At 37.6% G+C, this 15,950-nt stretch overlaps 1 protein-coding gene across 1 annotated transcript; it reads left to right on the top strand.

Annotated features, from left to right (window-relative positions):
- Positions 1-17: 17 nt before the first annotated feature.
- lyplal1 (lysophospholipase like 1) lies at positions 18-14,216 on the top strand. The gene is made up of 5 exons (XM_063055747.1): positions 18-160; positions 1,353-1,452; positions 2,100-2,269; positions 12,432-12,547; positions 13,510-14,216. Exons 1-5 carry the CDS (start codon positions 82-84, stop codon positions 13,735-13,737), a joined length of 693 nt encoding a protein of 230 aa, XP_062911817.1. The 5' UTR covers positions 18-81; the 3' UTR covers positions 13,738-14,216.
- Positions 14,217-15,950: the final 1,734 nt, after the last annotated feature.

The following is a 15,950-nucleotide window of genomic DNA, read 5'->3' as shown; positions in this document are numbered from 1 at the left end:
AGTAGTAGCGATCCGCGCATGCGCCGCCGCCACGTCAGACGCTCACGTCACTGATCTCCGGGAAGCGTTCGGTTTCTCGACATGGCGATGCAGTTGCAGAGGGGCGTTGTTGCTCAAACTAAGAAACATACCGCATCTGTCATTTTCCTTCACGGCTCAGGTTAGACTGCAGCAATTTATTCTTCGGTTAGGTATGCAGATAGTTAGCCTTTCCTCTGCCACCTACTCACCTCTCCTGTCACTTTCGCCCTTTGCCAATTTCCTTTTGTCCTCACATCTCCCCTCATCTAATTTTACCCGACTCCCATCCAGTTCTCCCTGGTATAGTACATCATCTGTAAAGGTGAGAATTCACATCCACTGTAACTCAGTATGTTTGGCAAAAAGGTTCCTTGAATTCTAAAATACTTGGGGCGGTTGGAACAGAGCAACAGCAAAGCAGAAGCCATAAAAATCTGTGGCGTCTCCAAATGTGCACCTGTTGCAAAAAAGGTATAAAGGACAAATTGAAGGACACAAAAGATTTAAGTAGCCTTTTGTTCCTTCCCAGTTCAGATCCGGGCTAAATTTGGCACCATTTTATTTTTTCCCTGCAATTTCAAGAGGTTAGACTTATTCCCGCCCTTTCTCCACCGTCTTTTAAAATTTCAAGTAACTATTTGCTCATCATGTTAATGGTGATTGTGTCCCACGTGCTGTTTCCTGTGGAGCATTCCCTATCAGAACTAGCCATTACACAAAAGAAAATTGTCTTTATTCTTTTTGGTGATGAAAGATGCCTTTTCCTATTATGAAAACCACACAATTTTATGTAACATCAAACAGATTCCTTTCACAACATATTCTAATAAAAGTAATTACAGTTTTCCAATATTCTCTATTATGACAGTTGTATTCCAAGTAACTCATACTAAAGTTTATATGTGTTACTTAGTTACTCAGATCCTGATGCATTTTCCCAATGAATGTGTTCATTCACTTCTGTCCATGTAGCAACCTTCTTCTCTAGGGACCTGCTTCCTCAACTGTATTTTCATTTATGTGAGCATGGCAGTTCCGATGATGTTGCCCAGATAAACCAAAATAAAAATTAATTTGCAAGGAAGAATAGCTATCATTTTCTTTTCAAATGCTACATTGCAACACAGCATTTACCAGCATGTTACCTATCAGCGCCTCCACCAATTGTTTAGCAAGCAAGTGTAGTTATATTGTAATGTGTTTAAGCTTTCATTGAACAGCTCTGATGACATTGATGTGTCATTTTTTGTGACTTTTCTCCTTCCTCTTTGTTAGGCATTACCTCAAAATGCAAAACTTCCTATGCTGTGGTTAACTTTTCTCACTTTTAGGTGATACGGGGCCAGGTGTAAGAGCATGGATCAAAGATGTATTGAAACACGACTTGATTTTTCCACACATACGTGTTATCTATCCAACAGCACCAATGAGGTATTATTTAACTATCTAAAAGTAATGCAATTAACTATCCAAAAGTTCCCCAGAATTAAAAGTGAATTGTATACATTTTGTTTATAAGTGCAGCTCCTGTGTTCAAAATTGCAATTTTTGCACCATGATGACCAAATAATCTTGTATTTAACAATTACAATTTTTTTTAATGGGAATCGTTAGAAAAGACATTAACTATACAGCTGTACAAAGATTCTGGTGGATATCCTATGTAGTTCACATTAAATTGCAGGATATAATTTTTGTTCTATCTCTGTACTGACCTTTGCAGACTCTTATTCCCTCCCTTTTTATCTGATTATGTTTATTTTGCTCTCTTTTCAATTTACTTTCCCACCCCTCTGCCCCGAATATTTTGTGGTATGGTAATTTTTCTTCTTCATACAAAAATATTTAGTTTCCCTCAAAATGGTTTAGTTCTGTTCGAAAACTCATTTTAAAAAAAGTTATAATGAACAAAGACACTCTGCTTTTGTGGTAATTTCATTCCCCCTGTATACACAATTAAAGCATCCCACTGTTACTTTAGCTATGCAATATTCAAAAGATACTTGTTGATTTACTTGTCTAAGATAGCTTTGTGCATGTGACTAATGATGGAAGAAAATATTCAATCACTTTTTCAGACCATATACGCCCATGAATGGAGCTCCATCAAATGTATGGTTTGACAGGTACAAAATCAGCATTAACAGCCATGAACATTTGGAATCCATTGACTTAATGTGCCACGTACTGGGTGGTTTGGTAGATGAAGAAGTCAAAGCTGGAATTGCAAAGGACAGGATAATCTTAGGTAAACAAAAAGTAAGTTTTTTTTTATGTTTGATAATCTGAGAATCCACCTTTCTTTTGAGTTCCTGTTTCCTGTCTGCTATCCTTCCATCGAGCATGTTTTTCACTTCATAGCCACTGGATTGTATCACAGATTGTCTGAAAATAAAGATCTCTGTGGCTGATCATGTCCTTTTGTAATTTCAATTCTGGTCATATCATTTTATTTGTGAAGTCAATGATTTTTCAACTCCAGGGCAAATGAAGATAGTTTTACTTGCGAAGTATGCACGCTTGTCTAATCAATTTCCTTTCCCTATGATTTATTTGCTTGAAACCTGTGAAATCTGATACTTTTATTTCCGTTCTGGTGGGGAAAAAATGTACATTTTCAGTAGATTATCATATCCTGAGCTGCAAGGCTGTACCTTGAATATACCCTCCCTAAATAAGTTGACTGTTCAGAAGGGTTTGGGTCTAACATTCAGGGTAAGAGGCAAAGACAATGTTTTCCAAATTAGTGCTTTTAGAACAAGCAGCAACAATAATTCCAGCACCACAGTAAGAGCTATTTTGGCAGTTGTATGTTCCTGATTGTTAGTCATGCTGATTAAGTAATATACTAGTTTGATCTTGCTTACTTTGCAGAACTACTGAAAAGACGCATCTGTTGTTTTTAGTGAAACTATTAATAATCTGGCCCAGAGAAAATTAGGTGAAATGGTCAACTTTTTTTATTATTGTATATCAAAACCTATGCTGCAGCATAGTCTGAGCTAGCAGCAGTTTTATTGACATCAGGGTAAAAAAAAAACTCAATTTATCACTGCCATTTTTATTGTTGGCTCAAACTGAAACAAGTGGCCACAAATATACTTTTCAATTTCTCAGTTAACAGAGTGCTGTCCTGTACTACTGTGTCTATAAGTGCAAAATGGGCTGCTGTGATGAGGTGTGAAACTAACTGTTTCTCAGTTAATACATTTTTCCTGCAATTAACACTACAATGTTTAAAAATATATTGGTAAAACCTCAGCTTGTTGCCTTACCTCATTGGGAAAAATCCAATTATGCTGAAAGTGAAAATTCATCTCCTTTCCTGCAATTCTGCTTTCTCTAACTCAATATTGATACTATACACACTTGCAAAGTAGGCAAACTTGTGTACTTTCAGTGATTTCATTCTAGACAATTAGAGTCTTAACGATCACAAAAGATAACATCCCATTTTTAATACAACTTATATTTCAGTAATATTTGTACGAGTTTATAAACATCTTCAAAAGGTGATACCTCAAAAAGTCATTTTCGGTCATTAAGGACCCCTGTCACCCAGGATATGCCCTTTTCTTATTGCTACCATCAAGGAAGAGGTACAGAGGTGTGAAGACACACACTCAATGTTTTAGGAACAGCTTTTTCCCCTCTGCCATCAGATTTCTGAATGAAACCATGAACTGAGTGTTTTTTGTCTTTTATTTTTGCTCTCTTGTTGCACTACTTATTTAATTATACATGAATAATTCACGTTGGCTGAGGAAATGCTGTTACCTGCACTACTGTGCTGGGAGTAATGGCCAGGGATGTATGGAGTGGGGTGGTTAAGAAATTCTCAACCAGATGAATGCGAGGTGTACAAATTTCAAGTTGTAGATAGTAGTGTGCCAAATAAGTTACAGGTGTCCCCTGCTTTTCGAACGGTTGCTTTACGAAACCTCACTGTTACGAAAGACCTACATTAGTTACCTGTTTTCGCTAACAGAAGGTGTTTTCACTGTTACGAAAAAAGCAGCGCGCGATAAGAGGCAGCGCGCGCCCCGAGCAGCCACTCTCCCCCGGATTCAGAACAGCATTCTCGCTGGCATTGCTTAAACACGTGCCTGTGAGCAGCCGTTTGCAAGATGAGTTCTATGGTATCGGAAAACCCTGAAAGAGCTCGTAAGGATGTTACACTTGGCGTAAAACTAGACATAATTAAGCGTTTCGATCGGGGTGAACCAAGTAAGGACAAAGTGAGTTTGGCTTGTGGAAGTTGACGAAGATGATGTTGAAGAGGTTTTGGCATCTCAAAACCAAGAACTGATAGATGAAGAGCTGATGCAATTGGAAGAGGAAAGGATAACAATCGAAACCGAATGAGTAATGATAAAGTATGACTTTAATTTTGAAAGGGTATGTCAGGATAGGGCATTTTTGCAAGACTGTTTGAGTCCTTACAAAGAACTGTATGATAGAAAAATGTGCGAGGCTCAGCAGTCAAGCAAGCCTTCCACATCAGCCACAGCAGACGACGAACCTTGATCTCTGACATCGAGGCGGGCAGTCATAGGAGAAGATGAGCTGCCTGCCCTAAAGGAAACAGACGACGATGAGATTACACCCCAGTGTCCCACCACCCTGACCCCCAGGCTGCGGGCAGATACCGATTCGCAGAGAATGAAGTGGTAGCCGGGAGGCACCCAGCACATCTTTAAGAAAAAAGCCGAAATAAACATGCTAATTAATTACGTGCCAGGCAGCACCTAATTGTGTATTTATCATATCATTCCTGCTTTTACTATATGTTACTGTTATTTTACGTTTTATGTGTTATTTGGCATGATATGGTAGGTTATTTTTGGGTCTGCGAATGCTCACAAAATTTTCCCATATAAATAAATGGTACAGGTTTCCCCCGCCATCCGAAGGTAGAGCGTTCCTATGAAACTGTAATGTTATGTTCCTATGTAAGCTGAAATGTCGTAAAGCGAAGAAGCAATTACCATTTATTTATATGGGAAAATTTTGTGAGCGTTCGCAGACCCAAAAATAACCTACCAAATCATGCCAAATAACACATAAAACCTAAAATAACAGTAACATATGGTAAAAGCAGGAATGATATGATAAATACACAGCCTATATAAAGTAGAAATACTTTTCCACAATCATTATTGAACTGTTCTCTGTACGGAAAATCTCACGCGAGCGCCGTTGGCAAAAAATCTCACGCAAGCGCTGTTGGCAAGAACACTGTCTCCAGTAACCTTTAAGCTATGAAGCTACCAAATCATACCAAATAACACGTAAAAATACACAGCCGATATAAAGTAGAAATAATGTATGTACAGTGTAGTATCACTTACCGGAATCGGGAAGATAGCTTGCCGAGCACACTGATGATGGTGTGTTAGACTGAGTCGTCGCAGTTTGGGTGGTGTAGTGGCCCCCACCCTCCAGGCCACCGAGCGATACATTGCCGCGAAGAACGCAGGGGTCCAGCGGTAGCCGGGAGGTACACAGCACATCTTTAAGAAAAAAGCCGAAACAAACATGCTAATTAATTAGGTGCCGCCCGTAATTGTCGGCCCAGATCAGTGCCGATTTCTGATTGCATCGTCTCTGATCTGGGCCGTCAATTACGTGTCGGCGGCACCTAATTAATTAGCATGTTTATTTCGGCTTTTTTCTTAAAGATGTGCTGTGTGCCTCCCGGCTACCTTTGCATTCTCTGCGAATCGGTATCTGTCCGTGGCCTGGGGGTTGGGGTGGCGGGACACTGGGGTGTCATCTCGTCGCCTGTTTCCATTAGGGCAGGCAGCTCATCTTCTCCTATCTCTGCCCGCCTTGATGTCGAAGGTCGATGTTCGTCCTCTGCTGTGGCTAATGTGGAAAGCTTGCTTGACTGCTGAGCCTCATGCGTTTTTCTATCACACAGTTCTTTAATAAGGACTCAAACCATCCTGCAAATATCCCCTAAACCGACGTACCCTTTCAAAATTAAAGTCGAACTTTTATCATTACTCATTCGGTTTTGATTGTTATCCTTTTTTCTTCCAATTGCATCAGCTCTTCATCTGTCAGTTCTTGGTGATGGGATGCCAAAACCTCTTCAACATCATGTTCGTCAGCTTCCACAAGCCAAACTCACGTTGTCCTTACTTCGTTCACCACGATAAAAACGCTTCATTATGTCTAGTTTTACCGTAAGTGTAACACCTTTACGAGCCCTTTCAGGCTTTTCCAATACCATAGAACTCATCTTGCAAACGGCTGCTCACAGGCACGTGTTAAAGCGAAGCAGTTCCCAATCCGGGGGAGAGCGGCTGCTCGGGGCACGCTCTGCCTTTTATCGCGCGCTGGTTTTTTCGCGTGCTGATTTTTTTATCGCGCACTGAATTTTTTTTTCATAACAGTGAAAACACCTTCTGAAAGCCAAAACAGGGTACTAATGTAGGTGTTTCGTAACAGTGAGGTTTCGTAAAACGAACGTTCGAAAAGCGGGGACACCTGTAATTGCTTTTTTGCTTTACGACATTCCGGCTTACGAACCGTTTCATGGGAACGCTCTACCTTCGGGTGGCGGGGGAGCCTGTACAGCAAAATCAGAACACCAATGGAAATGTCTTCTCTTTTTTTTGACCAATATGTAAACATTGCTGCTTATCCTTTGAAAGACAGAAATGGCCCAAGTGTGACATCACATCACAGATTAATGCAAGCAGCACAATATATTTTCTAAAAATTCCATTTTATATTAATAAGTAAAATGACCAAAAATTATTGAAAATGTAGTCATGCATATTCCTGTCAATAATTTCCTTGTATACTATATGGAGCAGCAAGAAGCATTGCAATAGATAAAATATGATTGAATAGCATATATAATATTTTTGAAATTATCAAAGTACTTTCAATTTTCTTTGTGATTTATAGAGCTAGCTGGCATGGAAACAAGCCTTTTGCATAACTTGTCCATGCTGACCAAAATTCCCATCTAAACTAGTCCCATTTGCCCATGTTTGACCCAAATCCTTATAAGTCTCTTCTGTTTATCTGCTCATTTTTTCTTAATCTTGTTAATGTATCTGCTTCAACTATATCCTCTGACAGCTCATTCCATATATCAACTACCCTTTGGGTGAAAAGGTTGCTCCTCACATACTTTTTAAAATCTCTCCCCTCATGCTAAACCTATGTCCTTTAGTTCTTGATTCTTCAACCCTGGGGGAAAAAACTGCTCATTCACCAAGGCCCCTCAGGATTTGAAATATCACTATAATATCACCTTTCATTCTCCTTCACTTCAATGAATAAAATTCCAACTTGCTCATCTTTCTCCATATTTAGTCCCACCAGTCCTTGTAAGTTCCCCTGGGATAGGGGAAGGTGGTTCTGCTGAGGGAATTTGAGCAGCTAGAGACTAAATTAAAACACAGAATCAAAAAGGCAATCATTCTCTGGATTGTTACCTGAGTCACATGCAGATTGGCACAGGGTTAATAAGATCAGAGAGTTAAATACATAGCACAAAGATTAGTGTGGAAGAAGTGGGTTTGATTATGTGGGACATTGGCACCAATATTGGAGAAGAAAGGAATTATTCCGATGAGATGTGCTCCACCTGAACCATCTGGGACCAATGTCCTGGAGAACTGCAAAACTAGGAATGTGGATAGGGTTTTAAACTTAGCAGTGTTTCAACAGCTTGCTTAGGAAAGTATGAATAAAGTAAAAAGGAAAGAGAGTGCAGGATAGTTTTCTAAAGTCTCCAGAATAAAGAATAAGGTAAAAACTTTAGAAAGGGAGAAGGAGAGTAATTGAAAAGAAAGGTGGTGAATACAGGACTGAACATGTTATATTTGAATACACACAGCATATGAAATAAGGTAGATAATATTGTATTGTGGTAAGAAATTGTCAGATATGTGGGCATCACAGAGTTATGGTTCATTCCTGATGAACATTTCCTTGTAATTAACAGTTAATGAGGTATATTTGACTGATTTTGGTGATAATTATAGGGTTTTCTGTACATTTGTATTTTATTCAATACTTAAACATGCTTTAATACCGAAGAACACATTTTGCAAGCAAGTTCTACAATATGTCATGGTGTTTCTATTTCAGTGACTCCATAAAACTACTCACCATACCCAAGAGTAACTTAATGGATTATTTTTAACCATAAAATACAATAAACATGAATAAATAAAGACTATTAAAGCTTTGTTTTAATATTTTGGTGAATTTGACAGACAATTTCCTTTTGGGACACTACATTTTGAAATAACATCATATGTGTTACTGATTGAAGACTAATGAACCCTCAGGGAAGTAAAATAAGATTGGACATTATGTAGAAAGGTTTGTTGAATCTCTTAATAAATCTACTAATTCACATAGAACATAGAATAGTACAGCACATTACAGGCCCTTCGGCCCACAATGTTGTGCCGACCCTCAAACCCTGCCTCCCATATAAGCCCCTACCTTAAATTCCTCCATATACCTGTCTAGTAGTCTCTTAAACTTCATGAGTGTATCTGCCTCCACCACTGACTCACGCAGTACATTCCACGCACCAACCACTCTGAGTAAAAAACCTTCCTCTAATATCCCCCTTGAACTTCCCACCCCTTACCTTAAAGCCATGTCCACTTGTCCGGTGTCCAGTGGTGCCCTGGGGAAGGAGCGCTGGCTATCCACTCTATCTATTCCTCTTATTATCTTGTACACCTCTATCATGTCTCCTCTCATCCTCCTCCTCTCCAAAGAGTAAAGTCCTAGCTCCCTTAATCTCTGATCATAATGCATACTCTCTAAACCAGGCAGCGTCCTGGTAAATCTCATCTGTACCCTTTCCAATGCTTCCACATCCTTCCTATAGTGAGGCGACCAGAACTGGACACGGTACTCCAAGTGTGGCCTAACCGGAGTTTTATAGAGCTGCATCATTACATCACGACTCTTAAACTCTGTCCCTCGACTTACGAAAGCTAACACCCCATAAGCTTTCTTAACTACCCTATCTACCTGTGAGGTAACTTTCAGGGATCTGTGGACATGTACCCCCAGATCCCTCTGCTTCTCCACACTACCAAGTATCCTGCCATTTACTTTGTACTCTGCCTTGGAGTTTGTCCTTCCAAAGTGTACCACCTCACACTTCTCCGGGTTGAACTCCATCTGCCACTTCTCAGCCCACTTCTGCATCCTATCAATGCTTCTGTGCAATCTTCGACAATCCTCTACACTATCTACAACACCACCAACCTTTGTGTCCTCTGCAAACTTGCCAACCCACCCTTCCACCCCCACATCCAGGTCGTTAGTAAAAATCACGAAAAGTAGAGGTCCCAGAGCAGATCCTTGTGGGACACCACTAGTCACAATCCTCCAATCTGAATGTACTCCCTCCACCACGACCCTCTGCCTTCTGCAGGCAAGCCAACTCTGAATCCACCTGGCCAAACTTCCCTGGATCCCATGCCTTCTGACTTTCTGAATAAGCCTACCATGTGGAACCGTGAGAGGTTAAGAGAATATATTTGCTAATTATCAATGGATAGACAATCTCCCTTTGCTATACAAAATGGTTTGTGTTTCAAGAAACTTGTAACTAAATATAAGAAATTTGAGATTGAATTAATTAAATTCATGCAAACCACAGAATAAATGAAAATTAATGTATTGAAAGTAGGATCTAGTGAAATCATCCAGGTTGTCAGATAAGGATATTTGTCATGAAACATGTTGGCTGAGATCAACATTTTACACTTACTATATTCAATGAGAAGGGGTTGCTGTACTGATAGACAAATCACAGGTTTTTCCATAGAAAAGTAAAATCAGGAGTCCAAACCTTTGGTTTATTATAATTTCAAACAGAAAAAGAATTGGTCAACCACATAAAATATGTAATTCCATAGTTATTCATATCTCATAGTGCCTAAATATATGTGTGTAATCATAACTAACTATAGTTATAACTAACTAACTAACTATAGACATTCTAGCCAGCATGTGACTAAATAAATGCAGTGATTTGCCTTATGCTAAAATTACATTGCTGTGTTGGAACTTCACTTTGATCTCTTTAAATGCATTATGTTATAACCACCCAATCAAACAAACTTCCTTTGCAACAAGCTGACACTGCTGAAGTTACTGTTAGTGCAGAATTTTAAGATCAGCTTTTAGCAATGGGAAAATTCTAACAGGATTAACAGGCTTTTTCTAGGGGGAAAAAAAAAATCGGGAAAAATGAAGTGCCATTTGACCCATTGAACTGTTATTTCAACAAATAAAAACTCAGCCTCTACTTAGAGAGTGCCATTTGACTAGCAAGACATGCCAAGGTGTTTTCTGGAAGCATTACCAAAGTTTGACACAGACTCAAATAGGAGATGTTAGATCAGAGGCCCAAACATTTGGCCAAAAAGCTAGGTTTTAAGGAGGAAAGAGAAGTAGAGAGGTGTGGTGGTTAAGGAATTTAACTCATGGGACACTGGAGGAGATTACAGAGATAGAAAGAGTAGATTCGCAATAGGACTAAAAAACGAGTGAAAATTTTAAAATCAAAGTAGTGTTTAAGGGGGAACCAAAACCTGAAGTAATGTCATTTTGGGAAATTCTCATCTTGTTTGAGAGTCACTGGACGAAATCGATGACTTATAAGTTTACCTTCACCAGTTGGTTTGATACTTAAAGCCATTATTAATGTAATTAAAGATTCCTCTTGATTTAAGTTTTAACATGGAATTCTCTCTGTAAACTCCAAACCTCCTACTTTCATTTCCTGTGGTACAGTTAATATTTTTCTTTTTAAAGGAGGTATTGTGCAAATCAGCCAAAAACAAGTGCAAGGTAAAAAAAAAAGTGATATCCTAAATTAACCTAAGTATTTCTTCATTGGCAGACTTGTATCATATTTTAGGACATAATATTACATGATAAACCTAAAATATATAAAAACTATAGGACAGGAAAATAATGCTAAGGATAGGAAGGGAGATGCATTTCTGACGTGTAACATCCTTTTTACTTATTTATTGTGATAAAGTGCAGTGTAGCACTTTGAGCTGCAACACCCAGCAATCCCCCACTTTAACCCTAGCCTAATCATGGGACAATTTACAATAACCAATTAACCTACCAACCAGTAGGTCTTTGGACTGTGGGAGGAAACCAGAGCATCTGGAGGAAACCCACGTGGTCACGGGGAGAATGTACGAACTCCTTACCGATAGTGGCGGGAACCAGACCCGGGTCGCTGAGATTGTAAAGTGTTGTACTAACCAGTACATCACTGTGCTATTCATCCTTGTATTTGTACAGTTTGTTGTCATTTGCACACAGGGTTGAACGCCCAAGTTGAAGCAGTCTTTCATTGATTCTATTATGGTTATTATTTCATTATGGATTTAATGACTATGCTCACAAAAAATGAATATCCAGGTTATATATGATGTCGTTTATGTACTTTGATAATAAATTTACTTTGAAATGTTTCTAGTTCATCAAGGAAGAAGTATTGGATCTGGTTTGAGTTAAGAAATAGGGGAAAAAATCAGCTAAATATGTTAATAGCACAAGTTGCTTTATAAAAAGAGATCAGAAAATGATGATGGTATACATACTGAAATGAGAAAGGTTTTCTTTGCACGGATAAGTTAGATGAGTGCAAATTCAACCATTTCAGATTACCAGACTTCCCAATATGTGTCAGAACTGAGCAGTTTGAATGGAAGGTCGTCAAACTGTTATAGTGTTTTTTAACTCTTAGAAGTTGCCTGACATGCTGGATATTTCCAGGATTCTCTTTTATTTAAGATTTCTCTTAACTACAGTATTCTGTATTTTACAGAACCTTTTTTTCTCCCTTGCTATAACTACACTTCCTTCTGACAGATTAGCTGTGATTTACAAGCTGTCACATTCCATTTTCTTCTGTCATTCACTCTTGGTCCCCACCAAAGTACACATATTCCTTCTATTGTCTCTACACCTTTTTTTAACTGCAACTTAAAGCATGCTTGCTTTTGAATTTTTTCTACTTCTGATAAGGGATCATCAATCCTCAGTGTTAACTCTGTTTCTTTCTCCACAGCCACTGTCTAACTTGTCGAGAAATTCTGTCATTTTATGTCCTTATTTCAAGTTTCCAACATCTGTACTTTTATCTTCCTTTAAGGTTTTTTGAAGTTTACAAGTGTAGAAAGGCAAGTTTTAATCAAGAATTTTGCCTATTTCTTCTGTATTATAAACGTGAAGCAATCTAGACCATTACAAATATTAAGCTGTTAATTATACTAGTAAAATAACTTTGTTTTTAACGATGGTGATTTTTACAAGTGCTACCAAATTGCAGTTTGATTTGTATTTTATAAAACTATTGATTTTAATCATTTTTGGCTTTGCAGGAGGATTTTCAATGGGAGGGGCAATGGCTATGCATTTAGCATATAGATTTCATCAACAAGCAGCAGGAGTATTTGCGTTATCCTCTTTCTTGAATAAAAATTCAGCTGTCTACCAGGTAAGCAAAAGTGGCACAAGTGTGCCTACAGCAATTTTAATGGTCTTAAATAACTTGATACCCATTCGGGTCATCTGTACTGCAGAGAATTTGCAATATAATCACATGAATGGCAAAATAAATAAATGAATGTTTACCTGCTTTGATAGTCTTGATAGTTCGGCGTTGTTTTAGCACTGCAGTATAGTACACATTCTAGCATACTGTCTTCTCACTTGCCTGTAAAGTCAACCTACATCTGTAGAGCAAAATATAAACCACTTTTAGGCAGATGAAATCTGCAATTATTTTGATTGAAACTGGACATCTATCTCACAAAATTATTACCATGAGAATAGGATGGATGAAATCTCTCTAGTGATGCACAACACATATATAGAACACTTCATTGTTGTTCTGAGGAAGGTGTACAGTTCACTAATATAGTGGACCTAGCTGTCACATAGTACAGTTTCATGCCAAAGATGTTGTAATTTTAAATAATTTAAGTTTATTTCAATATTATAATAAGCCCCTGATTAAAAGTATTTAAAAGTTTTCGATTTGTCTGCATTAACAGAAAGAGAATTTTATATATATTACATTTATTTATGGTTTAAGAATGTTTAATTAATTTTCTTTCTGATTCAAGCCATAAATTTAACTCCATTAAAATTTGAAGTTTTGTCTAAACCTGAATGTTAGGCTTTATTGATGGTGAATTTATTCATAACAATGTAACTATGACTTTTTGCTCACTAAGCTTTTAGCATTCATAGCAACATATGTATAAATAATATTAATTATACTTGGGCTTGCATGTGTTGTTTTAATATTTGTATGCATCTAGACAACTAGTATGTTGAACAAAAATGATATTGTGCTTCATTCTTTTTTACTGATTTTATTTAATATATGAAAGAATGATAAATTGTCAAAGGTATATGCAAGGGTTTATGTGAATAACATATTCTTGTCTCTAGGCTATCCAGAAGACTAAAATATCAATGCCTGAATTGTTCCAGTGTCATGGAAACAATGACCAACTAGTTTTATATGAGTGGGGTAAAGAGAGCTGTTCGAATTTACAATCACTGGGAGTGAAAACCACATTTAATACTTTACCTAATCTCCATCATGAACTTTGCAAGCCAGAGCTGGAACAGCTGAAGTCATGGATTTTGCATAAGCTACCTAATGATGAACAATAATACTATTCATTCTGAATAAAATAATACTTAATGTATATTTTCCAATTAGATTGTAATCCATGTATTAGGGATGAAAACATGTCACAGAGGATTGCATATATAGCTATGCAGGTTGAATAAACTAGATTAAACATGGCAGAAAAATCATATTGAACTACTTAGTGCTAAAATATCCTATTTTTCCTGAATTGTGTTGTCATTTTACTTTGATGTATGAACGTACTTTGTTACATGAAGTCATTTTTCTTAATCATAATGCTCTGGAAATTTCTTAAAGATGAGGCATGGAAGTCTGTTGCAGATTCCTAGTGCCTATTCTCTACAAATTGCCTACTGTTAGTAGCATTAAATATCTACAGCTACACTCAAAGGGAAAAAAAAAATGATGTTAAATATTTATTGCAGGAAATAGTGGAATTTTTGATTTATATATATTTCTAGTTCATCTTTTTCGATCTCCAAATAAAGTTGAGAAACCAGCAAATACGGAAAGACTGTACTCTTTACCTCCCTGGTTCAAAATGTTAAAACTAATTGGTGCAACACCCAGCTTTCACTCCTTGAAGTTTGGTATCTATTAATTTTGAAAGTACTAGGCCTGCTGCCTAGTTCACGTACACTGAAGACTATCATCATTTCCATTTTAGGAGTTTTCTTGCAATGCCAGGTATACCTGAAGGTGGTGCTATGATAGTTGTGTATTTGGATCCCAAACCAATGACTGAACACTGACCTTGACAATGAGAATGCTGTTCTAGGCAAATGTCACCAGGTAAGGTGAGGCAGAGTGCATCTCAGTTACCCAAAACTACATTACTTTAAGGATTTTGTTATTACAATATTGACTCTTTAGCTAATGGCATGTGCTTTTTTTCTGCTGCAAATTTACACTAATTGTAAAAAGTATATATGTTTTATCCTAAATGATGTTAAACACATTTAATAATGTAGAGCTTTTCTGTTATTGATATATTCAAGTGAATCAACGACCTTCGCTTGTCTCCAATACTGAGTTCCCTTCCTGTAATAGTAACTTAATTGACTCAGATATTAGTCTCATCCTGTGTTTTCAACGTCCTTATGGCTTGACTAGCTAAGGCTTTACTATGTAAATCTCAATTCATTTATTTCCCATTTCATAAAGTCCACTGTCGTTGTTTTGGCTTAATTATATTTTAGTTCTAATTTTCCCCATATTTTTCTGAAAGTGTTTCAGAATCATGCTGCAGGAGTCACTGCAGGTCAAAAGTTTGTGGATGCAAATTCCTACATAAACTTGCCAACTTTTCAATACGTTGAGATAGCGGATTGGGATGAAGTCTCGCCGTTCATATGGATATTAAAGAAATCATTATTCCAGAAGTGCTTTTGAGTACCATTACTAAAATCGAAGAGTTGGAAAACTATTGAGAATTAAGTGCCAGTTTAACCCAGTTGAAAGTATTTTTGACTCTAAATTTAGAGTGCCACCAGGTTTTCAATTTATATCCAAGTTAATACTCCAGCTTTTTTTTTAAGGGTTTGCCATTGTCAGAAAACATTTACATAGTACCTGTAAACTGTCATGTGTCCTGAAGTATTTGTGTACAAATTACTTTGCTGTATAAAAGAAACGTTCTTCAGCGAAGAAATTCACCAGAAAAGCCCATCCAATTTGGTGCATTGTTGAGTTTTGGCAAAAGTAATTCATCTTTGAAAGTTGATTTCTTTAACATCTCATTGAATAGGCCAACTTCATCCTAGTTTAATATCTCACCCAACAACTGCAATGAAATTTCTTAATTTACATGTTCAAGTGCTTAGACTGGGTCTTGAATCCAAATGTTGATTTAGAAATGTGTAATCTGCGAAATGAGCTGATGCATCATAAGATGCTGAAATCTAATCCTGTGAAGAGAAGGGAATTCTCCATGGATCCCCTTATGGATCCTCCATGGATCAGGGACCTCGAGGTAAAGGAGCCATTAGGAGGTAGTGACCATAATATGATAAGTTTTAATCTACAATTTGAGAGGGGGAAGGGAAACTCGGAAGTGTCAGTATTACAGTTGAACAAAGGGAACTATGGTGCTATGAGGGAGGAGCTGGCCAAAGTTCAATGGAACAATACCCTAGCAGGGATGACAGTGGAACACCAATGGCAAGTGTTTCTGGGAATAATGCGGAAGGTGCAGGATCAATTCATTCCAAAGAGGAAGAAAGATCTTAAGGGG

The sequence above is a fragment of the Mobula hypostoma genome, chromosome 8 (assembly GCF_963921235.1).
Source record: "Mobula hypostoma chromosome 8, sMobHyp1.1, whole genome shotgun sequence".
NCBI lineage: Eukaryota > Metazoa > Chordata > Chondrichthyes > Myliobatiformes > Myliobatidae > Mobula > Mobula hypostoma.
The sequence above is the reverse complement of the archived record's forward strand: the minus strand, read 5'-3'. Positions and strand labels throughout refer to the sequence as shown.